This window comes from Apodemus sylvaticus, chromosome 7 (assembly GCF_947179515.1).
Source record: "Apodemus sylvaticus chromosome 7, mApoSyl1.1, whole genome shotgun sequence".
NCBI classification, from domain to species: domain Eukaryota; kingdom Metazoa; phylum Chordata; class Mammalia; order Rodentia; family Muridae; genus Apodemus; species Apodemus sylvaticus.
Window position 1 is genome coordinate 48,508,755 of NC_067478.1, and position 18,889 is coordinate 48,527,643.

Genomic DNA, 18,889 nt, shown 5'->3' on the forward strand with positions numbered 1-18,889 from the left:
TTAAAGATTGTGCAGTTTTCAATGTGCATTAATTTTTCCTATCTCCAGGAATACTTCCAAGAATCAAAGTTACTTCATACATAGGTTAGTGCTGGGGGAAAAGACACCGATTTGAATTGGACCAAATTGTCAAAAGACACGGCATTGACACAGGCAGGCTCTCCACCAGACTTTGCACTTGGATTGTATAAAAGATGCTAAGTTCTTTCCTGGTGGCCTCCAGTTCAGCTGCACCTTTCTTAAATGCTAACATCTACATGCCATGTGAGTCACGATCCAAGTTTACTAACCTCAATTTTTGCTCCTAAGCTGTAGCAAGGATCCAAGAGTGTTGGTTGGCTGGGGTGTCTGAGTGTTTCCCCACTGAGGTGCAGGATTTCCCTTCTCTTCCACTAATGCTCTCATCTGCCCTATGGTTATCACTGTTCCCATACCTCATCCTCATCCTCATTGTTAAATGACTCTGCCCTCTCCTCCCCCAACTGTTAGTGTAGCTTCTGGAAGCAACTAAAACTCGATGTTTATTTACTGGTGTTGAGGACAAACAATAAAGTTCAGGAACAACACTTTGGAGGTCTCCAGGGATCTGCTGAGCAGACAAACGTGGCTCTCGCTCCACGGCTGGAGCAAAACATTTACATCTTTTTCATGGTCTAGTAGCAAACTGTATGACCTTCCTGGCTTGCTACTTTTTTTCATATAAAGTAGTTTATCATCAACTTAGTATTAACTGACTCATTAGATCAGTAACTATTCTGCTAAACCAAGTATTTTAAAGCTATTTTTTAAAAACCCAAAGGTCTACATATGTGAATCCCCTGAGAACCATATTAGTAACCTGGGAGTGAAGAACTTTCTTGCAGAAATATTCAACTAAAGTCTAGGGTGGTACATCTGTGGTAGAGCCTCACCTGTATGAAGCCCTGGGTTCAATCCCCAGCACTGAAAAAAAATCAATTAATAAAATTCACATGTAATAAATATCTATTATTATTAGTTTGCCTGTGGTTTCTATTATCTAAATCTCACAAGCAACTCCTAGTTTTTCCTTAAGCAGTTTTCTTGGTTGCTTGTTAAACCAAAGAGTTCACCGGCCTGCTAAGGCTTTTTACATGCCGGTGAGACCCTGACTCACTAGTCACCTTTAGGGTACACTAGTGCTCATTAATTTCTCTTCTTCTCACACACCTGTGCATAGGTGGTCTCCGACGGTGACAGGAAAGGGGCTGAATCTTTTGGAACACACCAGGCCTCTAGAAACTCCCTGTCTTCGCTGAGAGCGTATCTTTCCACTAACACGTGTCTAACGGTGCTGCCAGCATTGTGCAATGTCACAACTGAATTTAACATGGAAACACTTGCCATCATTTGTTGTTGTTGTTGTTGCTGTGTTCTATTTAAATGTATACCCACTGTGGGTGGACGAAACTGGAGCTGACAAACATTAGAGAAATTAGTTCTTCATGTATAGGATATTGGTTTAAACTGAAATTTAAATGGCTGACTAGACTAAGAGTTAATTGATCGGGATGCCTCAAATTCTTGCATAGCCCTTGTGGATCTGAACCCATGAAACATGGTAGAGAAACAAGGTCTCATGGAACATCATGTCTGCTGTGCCTCCAAAAAATAATGTTCTAGAGTTTCCCTGGGAGGATCTGGATGCTATGACATGCAGAAGGCTCAAAGCCTGCCTGAATTAGGACAGATCTCCTGCTTGGCAAAATTAACTCAGGAGACTATCTGAAACAGATACATTGTAGGCCAGCGTGGTGACATAATTAGGAAGGAAATGGTCAGAGATGACAGAGTTATCAGCCAAAACCCACACTTTCAACAGTGCTTTGCTGTCCCGTATTTCCTACAAATTCTTTACAATATTAAAATGTCATTATCATAATTTCTACTTTTTGATTAATTTTTCATCTAGCGCTTATTCACAGATGCAAAAGACACATGAAAGTGCTCCAGAAAACAGTGCTAAACTCACATGTGACTAAGAATCCATTAGGCCACTAGATTTTTTTCCCCAAGGACTATATTCATTTGGACTCTGAAATAAACCTTACTCAGTACCCTGCACAAATAAAGACACCAATCAAAAAGTGAGTGATGAAAGAGGAAGAACAAGTTGTTTATTTCAGTAACTCCACCTCTGCCATCAATCACAGGACCAACAGAGGGTAAGTCTAAGCAGTAAGACAGCCTCCAGAAGAAAACCTCATTCACATTTTCAATTATTAGTAGAGACAGGGCCACTTAATTTCCTTAACACAAAACAATCATTTCCACGATGTCATAATAATAAATAAGTACTTCAGTACTACGACACTTCGAAAGGAGCGATTCCACCAATAGTACCCGAGGCTTCTGAACATGAATCTAAGGGGGAAAAAATCCTGAAATTTCAAAGGTCAGGGTATTTAAAAACAAAGGGAGTGTGAAGAATAGTTTTACTTTCTACTTTTATTCTAAAATACAAAGACTCCTTTGGGTGTCAACATAACTCCTTGATGTATTTTTTGTCTCTAAATTCCTAATATATTAAAGTCGTAAATATTAGCCCCAGCTGCTGACATCTGATGAGGACTGAACAGCACACAAAGGGAGGGTTTTAAAGGCTTCCTGCAGCATGAAATGAACTCTGTTTAAGCACAAGGACTTCGGGATTACAAAGTTAACAGAGAAGCCCTCCCATGTCTCAAAGGTCAAAATGGACGCCCGGAAGAGGGAAAGAGCAGGAGAGCCGTCTGAAGCAGTACAGCAGCTTACGCGACATGAAACAACTTGGACAAGGTTCAAACAGAGACCGCAGTTGAGAGGAAGTAGAAAAATATTGGAATTCAGTCCAGAAGAGTCACAGAACACTGCCCCCGCCCTGCCTCCCTTCCAAACTGAAACAAAGCTATATCAAAACCTCCAGTCATTCAAAGAAACCAAATTTCCTTTACTCGACTATGGATTAGGAAGAGGAGCTTCCAAGAGTAACACAGAGCGCGGTAGAGAAGCACGCCAGGTCTGTGCCGCATACGCCCAGCACCTCCTCTGCAGTAAGACAGTCCATACAGTAAGGCTCTTTCTAGAATTCTAGAATTTTGGGATCATGGGCACTAAACACACTGCAAGAAGGGGAAATCAAACTCCATGGATTTGTGAAAAAAAGCAGACAAAATACAGCTTTTTAGACCAAACACATCTGTGCCTTAATCAATTCAAGTACCTTAATTCTTGCACAAAATTAAGCTAAGATTTCATTATCTCAGTTATAAAGGCACTGTGACATCCTTTTCCTTTAAAAAGTCAAATGTTTTGAATTAAAAACAAAAAAAGTCTTGTCCTTGACAAAACTAAGCAATAAGGTGGTCAGTGTGCAGAGCAAGAAGTATCAGCTTCTGTCTGGGTACAGAAAGCATTACAATGGGGGGGGGGACACTGCTGGAATCAGGGCTTTTCTCTCTTTAGGTCCTGAATCCACTACCTCAACCTTAATTAACCTTGAACAAATTAACACAATCCATGATTAATAAAAATCTGTTCACTTTGCATAAGGCATTTCTACCAGAAGCAAGTAAGTGGTGAACCTTCTGGTCACCTCCTGCCTGTGAGGGTCAGGGTGAGGCTGGAACCCTGCGGTCTACTTGAGTAGGTTCTGCAGCATGGCTGTGGCGTAGGTGGGCCGGGCCTGCCTGCTCTCGATGGCGCTCTGAAGGTACTGGATGCCTCCACAACGCTCCCAGATCTCTTCAAACTGTCTGGGCAAGATCTCAGCGCCACGCTTGCGAGTCAGACCCGTCTCCTCGAGATTCAGCTCACACATCTCCATGTCGTCCTTGCCTGCAGACGGGAGACACCACAAAATTACTGTATCTTTGCGCAGCATTTTTATGAGTGTTATTCCTGACTGCCCAACAATTCTCATGGATTTGAGAACTTATAACTATTTCTGCAAGATGGAAATCTGCTTAAGTTCTCTAGAAATCACTTAAGCTTGCCCCCATTAAGGACTCTTAAAATGTCTAAGCCCCCCCCCCCCCCACTAATCAAAGAAATCATCAGGGTTAATACAAACTCCGTGTGCCCTCAAAACTAGGACAGAACTTAGAGCTTAGCACCAAAGACAAGTTTTTATGACAGATCTTTTTTTTGTTCTCTAAAACTAAAAATCTAAACAGGCATAAAAACAATTTTGCTTTGTAAATCAGTTAATCTTCCTTTAACTGGAGCTGAGACTGAAGGGCAAATCTCAGTCATTCAATTCTGAAATGCAAGGACTGACTTACTACATTCTGTATTAGACTGCTTCATCCAAGGATCTACAATCCTTTTCTGTTTGGCTCTCCTCCTCCCTCCCACCCCGGGAATTATACACACCAGCTACAAGAAGGATGGGTGGCTTGTCAGGGTGCAGCTCCATCTGCCGAGCAATCCACGGTCCGTCAAAATGGGCATACCACCAGCCCTTCTTCTTGTTCTGAGGGTCTTTGTACTGGTCGGCAGGGCGGATGAAGGGAATGCGGAAGAAGCGCTGCTGTCGGTTCATCTCAATCTCCTGCTGCCTGGCAGAGAGCTGAGCGGCAGGGTTCTGTTGAGCTGTTATACAGAACAGGCAACGTTACACCAGCTACCCACAGGAAAAGAAAACACACATCATTCCTAAAAGACACCAAGGATTTAATGAGAGGAGGGGGAACAGAGGCTCCTACACTAGTAGGAAGTAACTTTGAAACGTTAGTATTAGTTGCCTGTTAATGAATTCAATTCGGAGTGGGGTTTCTTAGAACTGTCTTTAACAAAAGATGTTTCTCGGCTCTGTGCATGTGCATGCATATACACATTCAAGCGCTGTGCACATGCACAGTGCACACACACACAATTATTGTGCTCATGTACACATAGCATATAATCACACATAGACAAGCATGGGCGCATGAACAGTACACACACTCTCAAGTATTGTGCACACGCATGGTCATACATATACACATATATACTCTCAAGTATTGCACACATGCATAGTACACATACACATACTCAAGCATTGTGCACTTACTGTATGCACAAGTACTGTACACAGGCACAGCACACATGCTAAAGCTTTGTGTATATACAGAAATATGGTACACACACAGGTGCCCCCGCTGCCGCCGCCACCACCACCACCATCACCACCACCATCACCACCATCACCACCACCACCACTGGCAACAAAACCTTTACCAGATTCCCACAAATGACTTCTCAGTAACCCCAAATTAATTCACACAGCAGGCAAGTAGTCTAGTATTATTTTCCTATAAGGATTTCAGGTAAAAGTTGAAGAATAACTTACATGACTACTTAAAACTACATAAACAGTAATTTTCAAACTAGAAAGACTTGTTCATTTAATTATATTTTCCACCAAAAGAGAAATCCATTCAAAATTTTTTCTTTTACCAACTCTGGGTTTTTTTTAAAGGCCAAAATAGCACAGATACCTTTAGAAAAAGTTGTCCTCCAAAAGCCCACATGTAATAGTGGGTATGACCCTTTCCTCAAAAATATTACTTACTGCAAAATGAGATTTCTCTTGACAGAAAACCCACTGAAATAGGTAGTAAAGGATATACTGTATGGGCTTCCTTACCAATGGGAAGAAATAATTCTTCCTTTTCTGCTTAGTCCTAACCCCTGCCTGATTCAGTACTGAATGACTGGGCTTTTATTTTATGTGCAAATGTGTAAGCACATCCCTCGAGTAATGACTTTACACCCCGAGCAGGCGAGGCTGTTGGTGCACTTCATATTCCTAGCTTTGAAAGTAGAACAACAATTTACTGCAGTTCCAAGAACCTCGATATGAAAATCAAAGCGCATTGATGAAAGTGGATCCGACACACAAAACCACGCACAGCAGGTGGCTCTCTTAGGGACTTTCAGAAACACGGAAAGGACGAAAATACTCCTACTCCAGTTTACATCCTCAAGAAACATCAACAGCTTTTGGGAGGTTAGATTTACTCTCACTCACAAATCAGAGGAAGCAACAAGCACTGAAGGAGAAACCACCCATGCCTATGAAAGAAGGAAGGGCCAGGTCTGTTAGCGAGGTTAGAAGCTGCATGGCCTTTAGCAGAGAAACAGAGATAGGCTTGTTCTCTTGTGCCTGGTCCTGCCACTGGACTTGGTAGGTCAGTAATCACACCTGAAGTTTAAAAACAGCTGGTTTACAAAGTGAATTCCAAGCCAGCCAGGAGTGAGACTGCCAATGGATGGATGGGTGGATGGATGGATGGATGTATGGATGTATGGATGGATGGAATGATGGATGGATGGATGGATGGATGGATGGATGGATGGATGGATGGATGGAATGATGGATGGATGGATGGATGGATGGATGGATGGATGGATGGATGGATGGAAGGATGGATGGATGGATGGATGGATCGATGGATGGATGGATGGACGGACAGACAGATGGATGGATGGACAAGTATTTTAGAAACACCAACCCTTCTGGGTGGTTAATGAGTGATTGGAAATTTACTAGGGCAGTGATAGTTTCTATTCTCCAACTTATTTTGTAAAATATCTGCCTCCTGAAGTTAACACATTGAGTAAAACTAAGAAACTAAACTTTTTGATAGCCTTTTCTAGTCATAAGAAAACTGGGATTTTCTTGAAAAGAGCTAAGAACTTCACTTCTGTTTTTGAAAAAGCAGATATTATAATATTGATAATAATCTTCTTAACAATCTGCTTTTGTCCAATCGTGTCCCCTTGAAAAGGCAGGGATCCAGAAACAAACCCTATCCCTTGAAAGGCCAAGGCCAGAGCACTGAGACTTGGAGCCAGTCTGGGATAGCTGCATCGTGAGCCGATGCCTCAGACTACAGAACCAAATACAAATTATAAGGAGCATGTGTCCCAACAGTGCTCCTTACCAGGCCCAACAAGTTGGCAATATTAACTGAAGTTCTTAGCTCTTTTCAACAAAACCCCAGCTGGCAAACCACTTTACTCATTCTAGGAACTTAGTAACAGGGAAAAGTGACCTGAAGTTTCCAGGTATGGAAAGAATGTGCATCACAGGACGCTAAGTCCCTCTTCTCGCCAGCAGAGGGCGTTTTTACATGTGTGCATACTGCTACAGTGAACTCAAATCTCCATAAACAGAAACACAGGTACCATCTCAATGAAGCCTTTGCAATCAGCACCTAAGAGTTAGTCTTTCTTCTAGGTCAGCTGGGAAATGAAGACAGCATTTTGCTACAGTAAGAAGTGAGTACAGCCAGTTTTAAATGAGTGAAATCTGACCGATGACGCCATCGTGTGGTCAATATTTGTTCTGCATGCACTTTTTTAATTGATCTGAGAAAATGTATCATGTCTCAAGTTCAAATATGTTTTAATATAGACAGACGTCTTTAATGTTCTACAACTCCACTTACAACGTAGCAAAACAGTGTTTGATAGAAAGTTAGTACTGCAGAAAGTATTTTAACCCCTCTTCCGGTTAGCACATGAGTTACCACCCATTGACTTGACTTACGTGAACTGTTCAAAAATGGTGCAAAATCTGTGAACAAATATTGTATGTTGAAGAAAATATAAAAATGCCAAAGCTGTTAAATGAACACTTTCCTAATTAATAAATCCATCCCATCAATTGAGGTGGTGACCAACATGCAAATACTCTATACGAAAGAGCTCAAAGAATTGTCTATAGCAAATGGCACTCTAATTTTAAAAATGATTTTTTAGAAAGCATGGAAGAAAGAAAGGAAGGAAGAAAGGAAGAGGGAAGCTACTTTGTTTAATTACATTTTAGGAAAATCTGAGCACAGGTGAAGAGTACCAAAATTTAAAAATTATACTTCATTTATAATTTTGGGACATGAGAACTTAACTAAATGATAATAAACAGTACTGTCTTTACAGTCAATATATTATAATTGCTTCATATTTCTTATATCTTAAACTTGAGCCATTTTTTTAAGAATTTGAATTAAGTTATTTCCAAAATCATAATTTGAAACAATTATAAGTATTCACGCTGAATAAGTTATAATTGGCCCAAATCGTTTGTGGAGATGGTGTGATAAGCGAGCTGAGAGCATGCCAGGGACCCAGGCCAGGAAGGGGACTGTTCTCACTCCTAAGGGGCACGCTTCTCCCATCGCCACAGAAGTTTGCCATAGCTCATCAGTGCAGTGCTCTTACACTCATTGACATCAGGTTTTATTTTTGTGAATCACAGGGTGTCCTCATTTCATGGTTTCAAACGAATCCCAGTTCTTCTAAATATAACGACGACACAGCACAGACTTTTCACCATTGACCTAGGAAGTTTCCAGATGCCCTTCCCCACTCCTTTCAAGCACATTTCTGTGTCAGACTGAATTTTATACGAGGAAAATACACAGAGAAAAGCAGGATTAAATACTTCACAGGAGGGAGCAGATTTTTATCCCAAAAATGTCTCATAATCAAATTATCTGAAGGTTGACAAACTGATTGTATTTGCCTAAAAATTCTAATTTTTTTTTAACTCCTGGATAGAACTCTTAGAAAATTTCTCTGACATAATACTGTACTTAACAGCAGCAAGTAGATTTTTTTTTAAGTAGTAAAGTTTGAATGAAAACTGCATGAAATATTTGTAAGCCCCATCTACTTGTGGTGTACTAATTTAGGTGTGTAAATTTTACAACTCAATGAAGACCTGTCATGGTAAAAGTAAGCACAGAGCATTCACAGCTGAGATCACAGCTAAAAGGAAGAGCCCACTGTTTTCCTTGCATGATTTCTGGCAAAAACGTAATACCTAAACAATGAACCTTACTGTCATTTTCAGTACACAGAAAAAATGTTGGGGCTTCTACCTTTGAAAACCTACTATCTCTCAGCTGTAGATGACCCCAATCTCATCATATTAGAACGTGCCTAAATACAGTCGCCATCACTGTCTTCCTTATTGCTCTCAATCAACTCATCCCAACAACTGAGAAATGCTGAAGTCCTACCAATTAACTGAATTTTCTCAAATATTGCTTTTATTTCCTTAGTAAGTAGTGAGAATTTAAAACTATATCCAAGAACTCAAATTCGATGCACTGGTAAACCACAGGCCCCATGTTGAGAATATATGACACCTGCTGTCACCTTGTTATTAATCTGAATTAGGAAAAATCATGATGGTATAAAAGTACCAAGGTATCCAATGAAATTCCACTTGCTGCTTTAAATTTTAAAAAGCTGGATCTGAAGAGACTGCTCAGTGGTCATGAGCACTGTCTGATCTTTCAGCAGCCCCAGGTTCAATGCCCAGCCCACACAGAGCAGCTAGCAACCATCTGCAACTCCAGTTCCGGGGATCCAATGCCTTCCTCAGGCCTGTACACATGTAGCGAAGAGATACATCTAAGCAAAATACCCATATAAAGTTAAAAATAAATCTTTTCAAAGAACTGAAAATCTAGCTCATTCTGCATGCCATCTGAGCCAATGTGACAGTCTGCCCAGCTCCAATGAGACTGCCCTGTCCCACTTCCTGGTGCACGTGGTTTCTTCATCTAGGCAAAATCACAGTACTATAAAGTAAAATTTGCAGTGGACATTTTTTAAATAGGACAATTGACATGGTGATGGAGGACACAAGAACCAAATCCTTTCTTTTTCTAGGTCGTGATCCCATTCCAGAATGCACCAGAAAGGATGTATACCTCCATATTAAAAGTGTATTTGCTTTTTGGGGGAGAACTACTCTAAAAACTGAGCTAGATTAAATTTTAAAAGAAGGAAAATTTTAAAAAATAAAAATAAGATCCTTTTTAGCTATACAGAAATCCTAATGTTCCTACGTAGGAGCATGTGCATACAGAGGAAATCGATCACAGTAACCTTCAGTTTTACATGTTACCTTTTCTGTTTGTGTTTGGAGTTTTTGCGATGCTGAATAAAGTATATTCCAGGCAAGCACTGGACCCAACATAGGCCAGCCGTGTGTGTGTGTGTGTGTGTGTGTGTGTGTGTGTGTACCATGTAGTTAGTATTGTACGATTTTGTCAACACAGACAAGAAGATTCTTACCTTTAGACTTGGTTATAACAAGAAAATTCAATGTATCTTGACACATATGACTTTAAAGATCTATTCCCTAGGAAATGCTATATATGACAGGTAATGATGATTGCATCATGTTCACTAGATCACTATAAGAGAACTTTATGTTGACTACTTTACTCAAAAACATTATGTGTAACTACATGCATTTATGCATACTATACATAGAACAGAGAAAAGTACAGAGTTGTTTTTACCATAATCAGTAACAGACTTGGGAGCACGCTGCTCTGTTTCAGTATTTCTCTTCTTGTTCTTGGATTTCCAGGCATGATACACTTTCAGTCTCCTGTGAAACTCTTCTCTGCAAGCTGCCAGGAGCTCGATGTCTATTGATTACATAGAAAGAAAAATTCACATTCTAAATTATTCATCTGACATAATTAGTCAATGGCATAAACAGGGTGTACATAAAAGGTTGTTGGGTTTCATTTTATAGGACAAAAGAGAAAGCAAGATAAGATGGGCGCTTCCTGGTCTTTCTCACATACAATTTATCACTCACAAGTCACCACCCTGAAGCGTGGGTTACTCAGGATCTCTAAACTAAATACGTATTTTATACATGAAGAAATGGAATCAGAAAGGTTTTTTTAAAATAAGACAATATGCTCAAGCACAAGAAAGGGGTAAATGTGCCCCATTTCCATGTTTATAATATGCCAGACTCAGCAAGCCAAGAACATAGCGAGAACTCGGTACAACTAGGATGCCTCCATTACTAGGCAGTGTCCTGAATGGTAAACACTGTGCTTTACATAAGACCCTGAGTATGCGTGAGACTCTGGGTGTTGTGCCTCTACAACTGTTCTGCTGGGGCTGGGGGAAACATTTAAAATCTGGTTACTTTGCTATTTATTACTCTGGATTCACAAAAGAAAAGATTCAGATATTCAAGTTTAACCATTATGATTAGCATTGGAAAAGCCAGTCATTAATACAACCCAAGTTATAATTTGTATTTGGTCCTTTTCTGTGACTGGGTAAGAAATGGGCACAGTACATTTCATTCAATAATAGTGCTGTGGTGGTTAGTTCTAAGTGTTGACCAGAGGCAACCTAGAATCACCTGGAAAGAGTCTCAGAGAGGGAGGCACTGTCTACATCAGGCTAGTCTGTCTGTGGACATATCTTTGGGAGATTGACTGGACTGTATTAATTGGGGTGAGGGGGCCCAGCCAATATGGGTTTGGACTAGGAGTGCGTAAGCCTGTAAAAGCAAGGTAAGTACAGTGCATAGATTTTTTCCTCTTGATGATGGATGTGATATGACCAACCACATTAGCCTCTTTGTCTTCCATTATGATAGACTGTAACCTTGACTTAGGAGCTACAATTGGTCAGAGTATTTTATCACAGAAACAGAAAAGAAACTGGAATACATGTCTTTCTTTTTGGAACTAAATCATGTCTTCATTTTCAAGGGAATAAAGAATAACAAATACACTTGTTTAGGTATTTTGTACATATACATTTTATATGTATATATATATATATATATGCACTTACATACATGTGCACATATATACACACACTTGTGCACACACACATACCACCCTAGTCTAGGTAGTTATCTTAATGGCTATTGGTACAGTCTCCTCCTCTCCTTCATGTTCTCCACGCACTTACCACAAGAAGTATTGATTGTATCACGTAGTTCTGCATATTTCCATTTACTGAGATCATGTTTCTTGGTGCCAGCAGCAGCTTTGGTAGCTTGTACAGCAGGACCTCTGTAATAAAAAATTTCACATATTTAAACAAGAAATATACTGGTCATGAGACAGGTACTCAAAATTAAGTTTCATGATTTATTTTAACCCCAATGTGAAAAAGAAAGAGGTTAGATGCATCAAAGATTTCAAAATATGGAAAAAAGGAACACAAATGTTGTAGAAAATCAACACTGAGGGTCTAAAATCCTGACTCTTGAGTATCAAGGAAGTAAACCCCTACCCAACCTCTACCATCTTCTACCTGGAAAACCTAAGGACAATGAAGGCAAGCTATCCGAGAACAAGAGTGTAGCCTCTCACCATTTTACATTTTGAAAGAATAGCAGACCCTATATGACTAACATTATTGAAAAAGCACCTTTGAAAATACATCATCCTTCATGTGCCTTTTCTTGGGTTCTTCTCCTGATTATCTGTTTTATCCTATTTCATAAGTTTGTTTTTGCTTTATCTTATTATATTACATTATATCTTATTTTATTACTGTTCCTAAGAAACCTGTTTGTTTTGTAATGAGAAACAGACAGGACGCAGATGGAAGGGGAGGTGGGGAGGAACTGGAAGAAGTAGAAAAAGGGAAAACCATAATCAAGATAGATTATTTGGAAAAAATTTATATTTTCAACAAAAGAAAAACATTTTAAGAAAATAAAACACATCACCTTTTTCCTGAGGTGATAGAAATTACATTTTCAATATTAAACCTAAAATGAAATAAATAAGGTATCTTTGCCTCTTTTAAAGGCCTATGTGTGTATTGTGGGTGAAAAATGGTATATTTCACACTACATACTTAAAACTCATTGACATGGTGACCATAGTATACCAACTTATGAATAATAAGCAGTTACTTAATAATCCTTTCTGCATTTTATGATTAACATTGGTTTTACTGCAGAATCTGCATTTGTACAAAGTTGCATGACTGTGGATTTGCATATAGCTTTCCATTCCTAACTGCTTAGCTCAAAGGGTCAACTACAACCTACAGGGCAAACTTAGGCACCTATCAGTAGAACCAAGTTATGTCAGCATTAGCAGGAAAATGAATATAACTGGAAATAATCATATTAATCAAATTAAGTCAGTCTCCAAAAGACAAGTTCCACATTTTCTCTTAGTTTTGACTTATAGATTTTATATAGTTTCATGAAATCATGTCTGTATCTATGAAATGAAAGTAGGAGTTTAACTGTCTAGGGAGCCAAGGATTAACAGGAGGGAAAGGCAAAGAAAGGAGAGGGCAGGACGTGGCAGAAATATTCTCAATAGATGGTTGTATGAAAATGTCCTTATGAGACACACACACGTACAGTGAGTGTGCACTGTAAAATCTGTTTAAAGAGTCAGCTATGTCTATCATCCTTACCAATACATTATTTTTAATACCTATGGAAACATTCTTTTCTACATCTCTAAACTGCCATTCAGTAAAGTAGCTGGAAAAAAATCACTCTTCCCCCCTACTGTGTTCTACGGCAGTAACTAAAAAATTATTATGAGCTTTTCTGTTCTGTTTTGAAAAAGAAAGCCAATTTATATAATATATAGTTTGATGGTCAAATATATGAAAAACATCTGTTGGGGGGGTATGTATGTCTGCTTGTGTGTGTATGTGTGTCATGCTTTGAAAAGTTCTAAAGGTAACACTGATTTCAAATTATTCTTGCATGAAATGTGAATGTAACAACAGTATCTTTCCATTCATATTACTAAGCCTGTTAAAAAATATATTTGGAGTTAGAAGTAGTACATGAACTCAATGTAGGTAAATGTCCCCCTCCACATCTCTGTAAAATTAAAATAGTAAAATAAAATAATAAATGTTAACCTACTGATTAACCTTACCATAAAGACAGTCATACAAACAAAATAGTAATAGAAATGACTTGAGTTTTAAGACACGCTAACAGCACCTTTTAGTAATGTTGTAACTTTAAAAGTGTCAAAAATATTTTTGACTCAAAGCTACTTCTAAAAATGATGGACTAAGGCTGGAGACATAGCCACTAAAGGCTAGGCTCATAACCAAAAAACCTACCAGAAGGTTTTCTCGAGAGATTCACTTGCACCCATGGATTTTAAACTCACGTTCATGTTTAACATCCCATCTTACTGTCCTCCCCCCTCAGCTGGGCGCAGTGGCCCCCAAACTAGAGGTAGCACTCCCATCCCCAGGGGAGTCTCACAGTACTCATTCCCTCAGGATGAGACTGAAGTGCACAGCCCAGCACCAGTGAAGAGCTTCCCCATCCAAAACGCCAGCCGTGTCCTCAGTGAGAAACAGGGATTAGAAGAGTGTTGCTTCTTTCTGTGTTGGGCTGGCATTTCTCACACAGACAAGTTACACGGAAAGACAGTGAGCCATTCATACGACAGGTTCTAGTCCAAATCATCAAAAGGAAGTTTCAATTAGGATTTTTGTAATAAATACTTATTTCTGCAAACACACTGCACTAACCTACTCAAAATGTCTGACATTTCTTTGGCCATTTGTTCCCTACAAGAAAAAAAAATGATAATACAATACAATTATACATAAGGCATACCACATAAATTGCTTAAAAGATATGAAAATATAATTAATCTCAATATTATCAATATTATACCTATTGAAAATTATTTTACTTTGTGAAGTATCCATTAGTGACACGCTTGTCAGCAACTCTACCCATAAAACATGGTGAGGTCTTTCAAGTTTCAAGTTATCTGAGCACATCTCTATTGCTGGGAAAAAACTCTCAGATAAAATCTCATGAAGGCCATGCTTCGGTGGTATTTTTTTATGTGCATAATATAAATAGCGTGCTTTAAATGCACGCAGGAAACTTGGCAGGATATAGATGCTGTACAAGGATTTTTGCACCAAGGATGCTTAGCACATTTGTTAGATGGAGCTTCAGGGTGGTACACCAAGCTGATATGCTCAGATAACACTCCAAAGATCCTCAGCTCCAAAGCAAAGCACATATTTTAAAAATAAAAGAAGAAAATTAGCACAAGCACTTGTTACATGAATTGCCTGATGTAATCTGACCTTGAAAGTATCAGAACATCTGAAAAGCGAAAAGCTGTCTGTTCTTTAATTACTCTGAGGACTGTCACTTCTGCACCTCTGTGAAGAGGAATGGCACTTTCGCTGGGTTCAAGAGATCAACACCTTTTTATTTCATTTCATCCCTGTCCTTTGCTCCTTTTTCTCTTCATAATTAATCATTTTCATATACATTCTATTCATTCAATGTTAGCAACTACAAACCTTTCCAATCAGTTTTTTAAAAACAAATCAGGGAGTTAAAAAAGATGGATATATTGGCTGTGGATATGGTTTCCTGAGTGCCTGCAACAAGCTGGAACTCTGACTAAGGGGCAGGGGTTTGCATTCAAATATATAATTTATATATAATTCCCTGTATGTATTAGACAGTGACAACACTATTGCTGGGAGCTGTCCAGGCAAATACAGAAGAAACTAACCTTGTAGAAGCTCACCACTGAAGCTGAAATCCACAAAATAAACTACACAAATATAATGTAATAAAATTGTCTTTTCTGCAATATACTATCCATCTCTCCTAATACTATCTGTTTACCAGAATTTCATAACTTTCAAATAGTACAACTTTTAAATTATACTACTTTATATTTTAAAATAAATTTTAAATTTTAAATTGCCACCCAGCTTCAAAGTTCCTGTCTGTTATTAGCATCCCTTTTTCTCCTAAAGAGTCTTCCATCTGTTTACTCACAGCAAGTTCTCAACAAGTCAAATAGCTTTTCAAGGCTGTAGAGCACTTGGTCTGTTGATTATACAGAGATGTCTCCTAGTGCTTCAGCACCAGGAGACAGCCTCTGTCTACCAAGTGACTCTCCTCCTTGACTCTCGCCAGCACTACGCCAGATTATTCACTGAGCCCAACTCGTCCCTGCATCTAGGTTCTTTCATCTTCTGGTTTTGCTGAGCTGCCTGCAATGCCTGCAATTTTACCTTACACATTAATGACAGCGTTTGTTTAACAAACTCAAATGGCAACTCTGAAGCAGCTGTTCTAATGGAGGGGCAGCAAAAAGTGTCCACTTGGCAACTCTTCCAAGTTTCTGGTTGGTGCTGAGGTAGTAGCAATGCAATGAGCTTCCATTCCTCGTGCCTGTTGAGGTGTTGGACACAAGTGTCCTGAACAGGAAGTGTCCTCAGGACCTCTCCTCTGACCCACATAAGATCAACATGTTTGCCAGATACACCAAGTGAAGCAAACACCCAAATACATCTTTACGTGTAAATCATTTTACATGTTCATATCATATTTTGCACAGTTTTCTTTTTTAATACATGATCTTTCTGCAGATGCAAACATCGTGCAATCGAGAACAGACATTTTGTTTTGTCTGAGTCAAGGGTGCATGCTGCTGTGGTCTTACAGCTCGTGAGACAACATTCTCCGATCAGTTTGCATCTCTAGCTATGGCGGTCACGGCCGTTCTCTATGGAAGCAGAGACATCCACTCACTGGGTCGTGTCTTCTACAGCAACTATGCAAGCACCACGATTAATGCTTCATTGTGGATGTCCACCTTGTGTATGAAACACCAGCTCTTGGTGCTGAAGTCTAACACAGTCGAAAACTAGCTCAATGCTGCATAAATTCAGGTCAATTGCAGGCTGTATAAATATCTCTAAATATTTCATACGTGTGTGCAGTGTGTTCTCTTATTTTCCCGGGTTACTAAAATCCTCTCTCTGTGGGGAGACTTATAATGAAAGAAGCATTGGATGTAAGCTCCAGGTGGAGACCCATTTCACATATTGGCAGAATTAACCATAACATACACTGGAAGCCAGGACTTTACTTAGGCTTGTCTGTTCTCCCACTCCTGCTATCAAGATTTAAATTTAAAATACACAAAACAAGTTGTTATTAAAGTTGAAACAACAACACAGAAAAGGAGAGCAAGTCATGGCTGCTACGGCTGAGCACCAGACACTTCCCTAAGGCAAGAAAGAAGAGGTAGAAAAACAGTAATTTCATTAAATATATATATATTGGCAAAAGGGAAGCAATGTAAAATTTACTCCAATTCAGGAAGTACTTCTCAAAAATAAAATCAATCTTTAAAGAAACAAAGAGAAATGACATACGGTGTCATTTGGGGTCTTGTTCCATTAGTTCTGTGAAAAGAATATGTTTTGGTTAATATCACCACCAGCTCTGAATTGTCAAAATCTCAATTATGTGAATTTGTGTTATAATTACTTGTTGATTTAGAAATACAAGTTATCTGGAATCGACATAGGATCATTAAGGCTTTAATGTGTTTTTAAAATATTCATTGGAAGGATTGCAAAATAATAAATTAAGGGAATTAATTAAAATTAAAGAGAAAATATATTAAGATTAGAAAATCCAGACATCCATATGCTGTGAGATTTAGTGTTAACAGAAACGTGATGTCCCTATAATTTCATGCAATTTGAAGTTACCAGTTGTATCAAGGATCATAAGTGTAATGGATTAAGATGATATTTGAAAATGTCTGCAAGAAAAGTCTTACTTAGAAGTTGCTGGACAGGAACTCAAGCTGAAAAAGTAACTCAGAGATGTTTAGTATACCAGAAGCCATGTATTTATCATACACATCATTTATGTAATTATTACAGCCACATACATCCAGTCCTAGCCAAATCATTTGCAGTACCATATACTTTCATATACAGTGCAGACTCCAACACTTTTCAAAATAATCACATGCTGGAAAAACTTGTGATGACAAATGGACAAAATCCATCTTTGCAGCTAAATAAAATCTAACCTCAGAAATGAATAGCATTACTGTTGCCTTTTACAAGCAAACAGCCCCATCTAGTGGTTATAATTTAATATACGCTGGACACTGTTCCAAAAACCAAAATTATAAGTCTATGCCCTCCTCTCATTATACAGAAAGCATACACTGTTCACGAATTTGTTTTGCCGTTTTAAATGAGTAATCAAAATAACTGTTTATATATTCTAAAAATTTTTAGATGATAAATACTGACTTTTCCAAAACTTGATGCAAAATATTAAGAACTTCTATGTTCCTCCAAACTCTACCATTCTATCTAGACATAATTCAAAATCTAAGGAACCAAAACATTTCAGTAAAATTGGCTTTCCTTCTTGAAAAATGAATCGTTCTTATTCTGAGACATGGGCAGATAAACTGTATCTTGCTGTCTTAAGAATGTGGTGTGTTGCTTCAAACTTGCATTAGAAAAATACAGACTCGTGTATCACCAACTTCTGTGTCAGTGTTTAACAAGTATTATGCAATTCCATTAAGCAGTTTCAGAAAAAATGCAAGTTTTACTCTTACCAGAACAACCATTACTGAAAATGCCGGGTTTGCATTTTAACAGTTTAAAAACTAAATGCAAAATCGTTTGTTTTATTCATCTGAGTACAAAAGTAAATCCAACTAACTTTAAATGGTTTTAGATCAAATATGTCAAAACCTAAAAGGTACGAGTCTCTCCTAGTCCTTTTCAAATAGACACAGCAATCAGGATGCTTAAGAGAGCCCAGGACAGGGTGCGACCCAGAGCCCAGGACAGGATGCGACCCAGAGCCCAGGACAGGGTGCGACCCAGAGCCCAGGACAGGGTGCGACCCTGAGCCCAGGACAGGGTGCGACCCTGAGCCCAGGACAGGGTGCGACCCAGAGCCCAGGACAGGGTGCGACCCAGAGCCCAGGACAGGGTGCGACCCAGAGCCCAGTACCTTCGGAGTGCCATGTCACCCTGTGCCTCATCGCTGATGAGCTCCGATTCATTCTGGGCGATGCGCAGGGCCAACTCCCTGTCCCTGCACTCCTGGGCCAGGACCGCCTGCTGCTGGGACTCTTCTTCCCGCTGTCTTGCCAGCTGTGCCTCCACCTCAGCCTGCAGCACAAAAAGCCACAATTAACCAGAGCTCTTTGTCCCTAAAATTATTACCTCATCTCTTTTGATAACTTTTGATGAAAAGTCTATTTTATTGGATATTAGAATGGCTACTCCAGCTTGTGCC

The 18,889-nt window shown here is 39.2% G+C and overlaps 1 protein-coding gene across 5 annotated transcripts in view; it reads right to left on the reverse strand.

The window, feature by feature from the left end:
• Positions 1-2,106: 2,106 nt before the first annotated feature.
• Positions 2,107-18,889, reverse strand: part of Myo6 (myosin VI) — a 135,986-nt gene continuing 119,203 nt past the window's right edge. The window contains exons 28-35 of one of the 5 annotated variants that reach the window (XM_052187745.1): positions 18,602-18,762; positions 17,394-17,420; positions 16,981-17,010; positions 14,305-14,343; positions 11,737-11,840; positions 10,305-10,436; positions 4,372-4,590; positions 2,107-3,834 (exon numbers count right to left, since the gene is read on the reverse strand). In XM_052187745.1, coding sequence (XP_052043705.1) covers positions 3,635-3,834; positions 4,372-4,590; positions 10,305-10,436; positions 11,737-11,840; positions 14,305-14,343; positions 16,981-17,010; positions 17,394-17,420; positions 18,602-18,762 — 912 coding nt within the window. In that variant the 3' untranslated portion in view covers positions 2,107-3,634. Of the gene's footprint in view, positions 3,835-4,371; positions 4,591-7,534; positions 7,562-10,304; positions 10,437-11,736; positions 11,841-14,304; positions 14,344-16,980; positions 17,011-17,393; positions 17,421-18,601; positions 18,763-18,889 lie in introns of all 5 variants that reach the window. The other 4 variants (XM_052187741.1, XM_052187742.1, XM_052187743.1 and 1 more) reach the window with 4 other exon arrangements.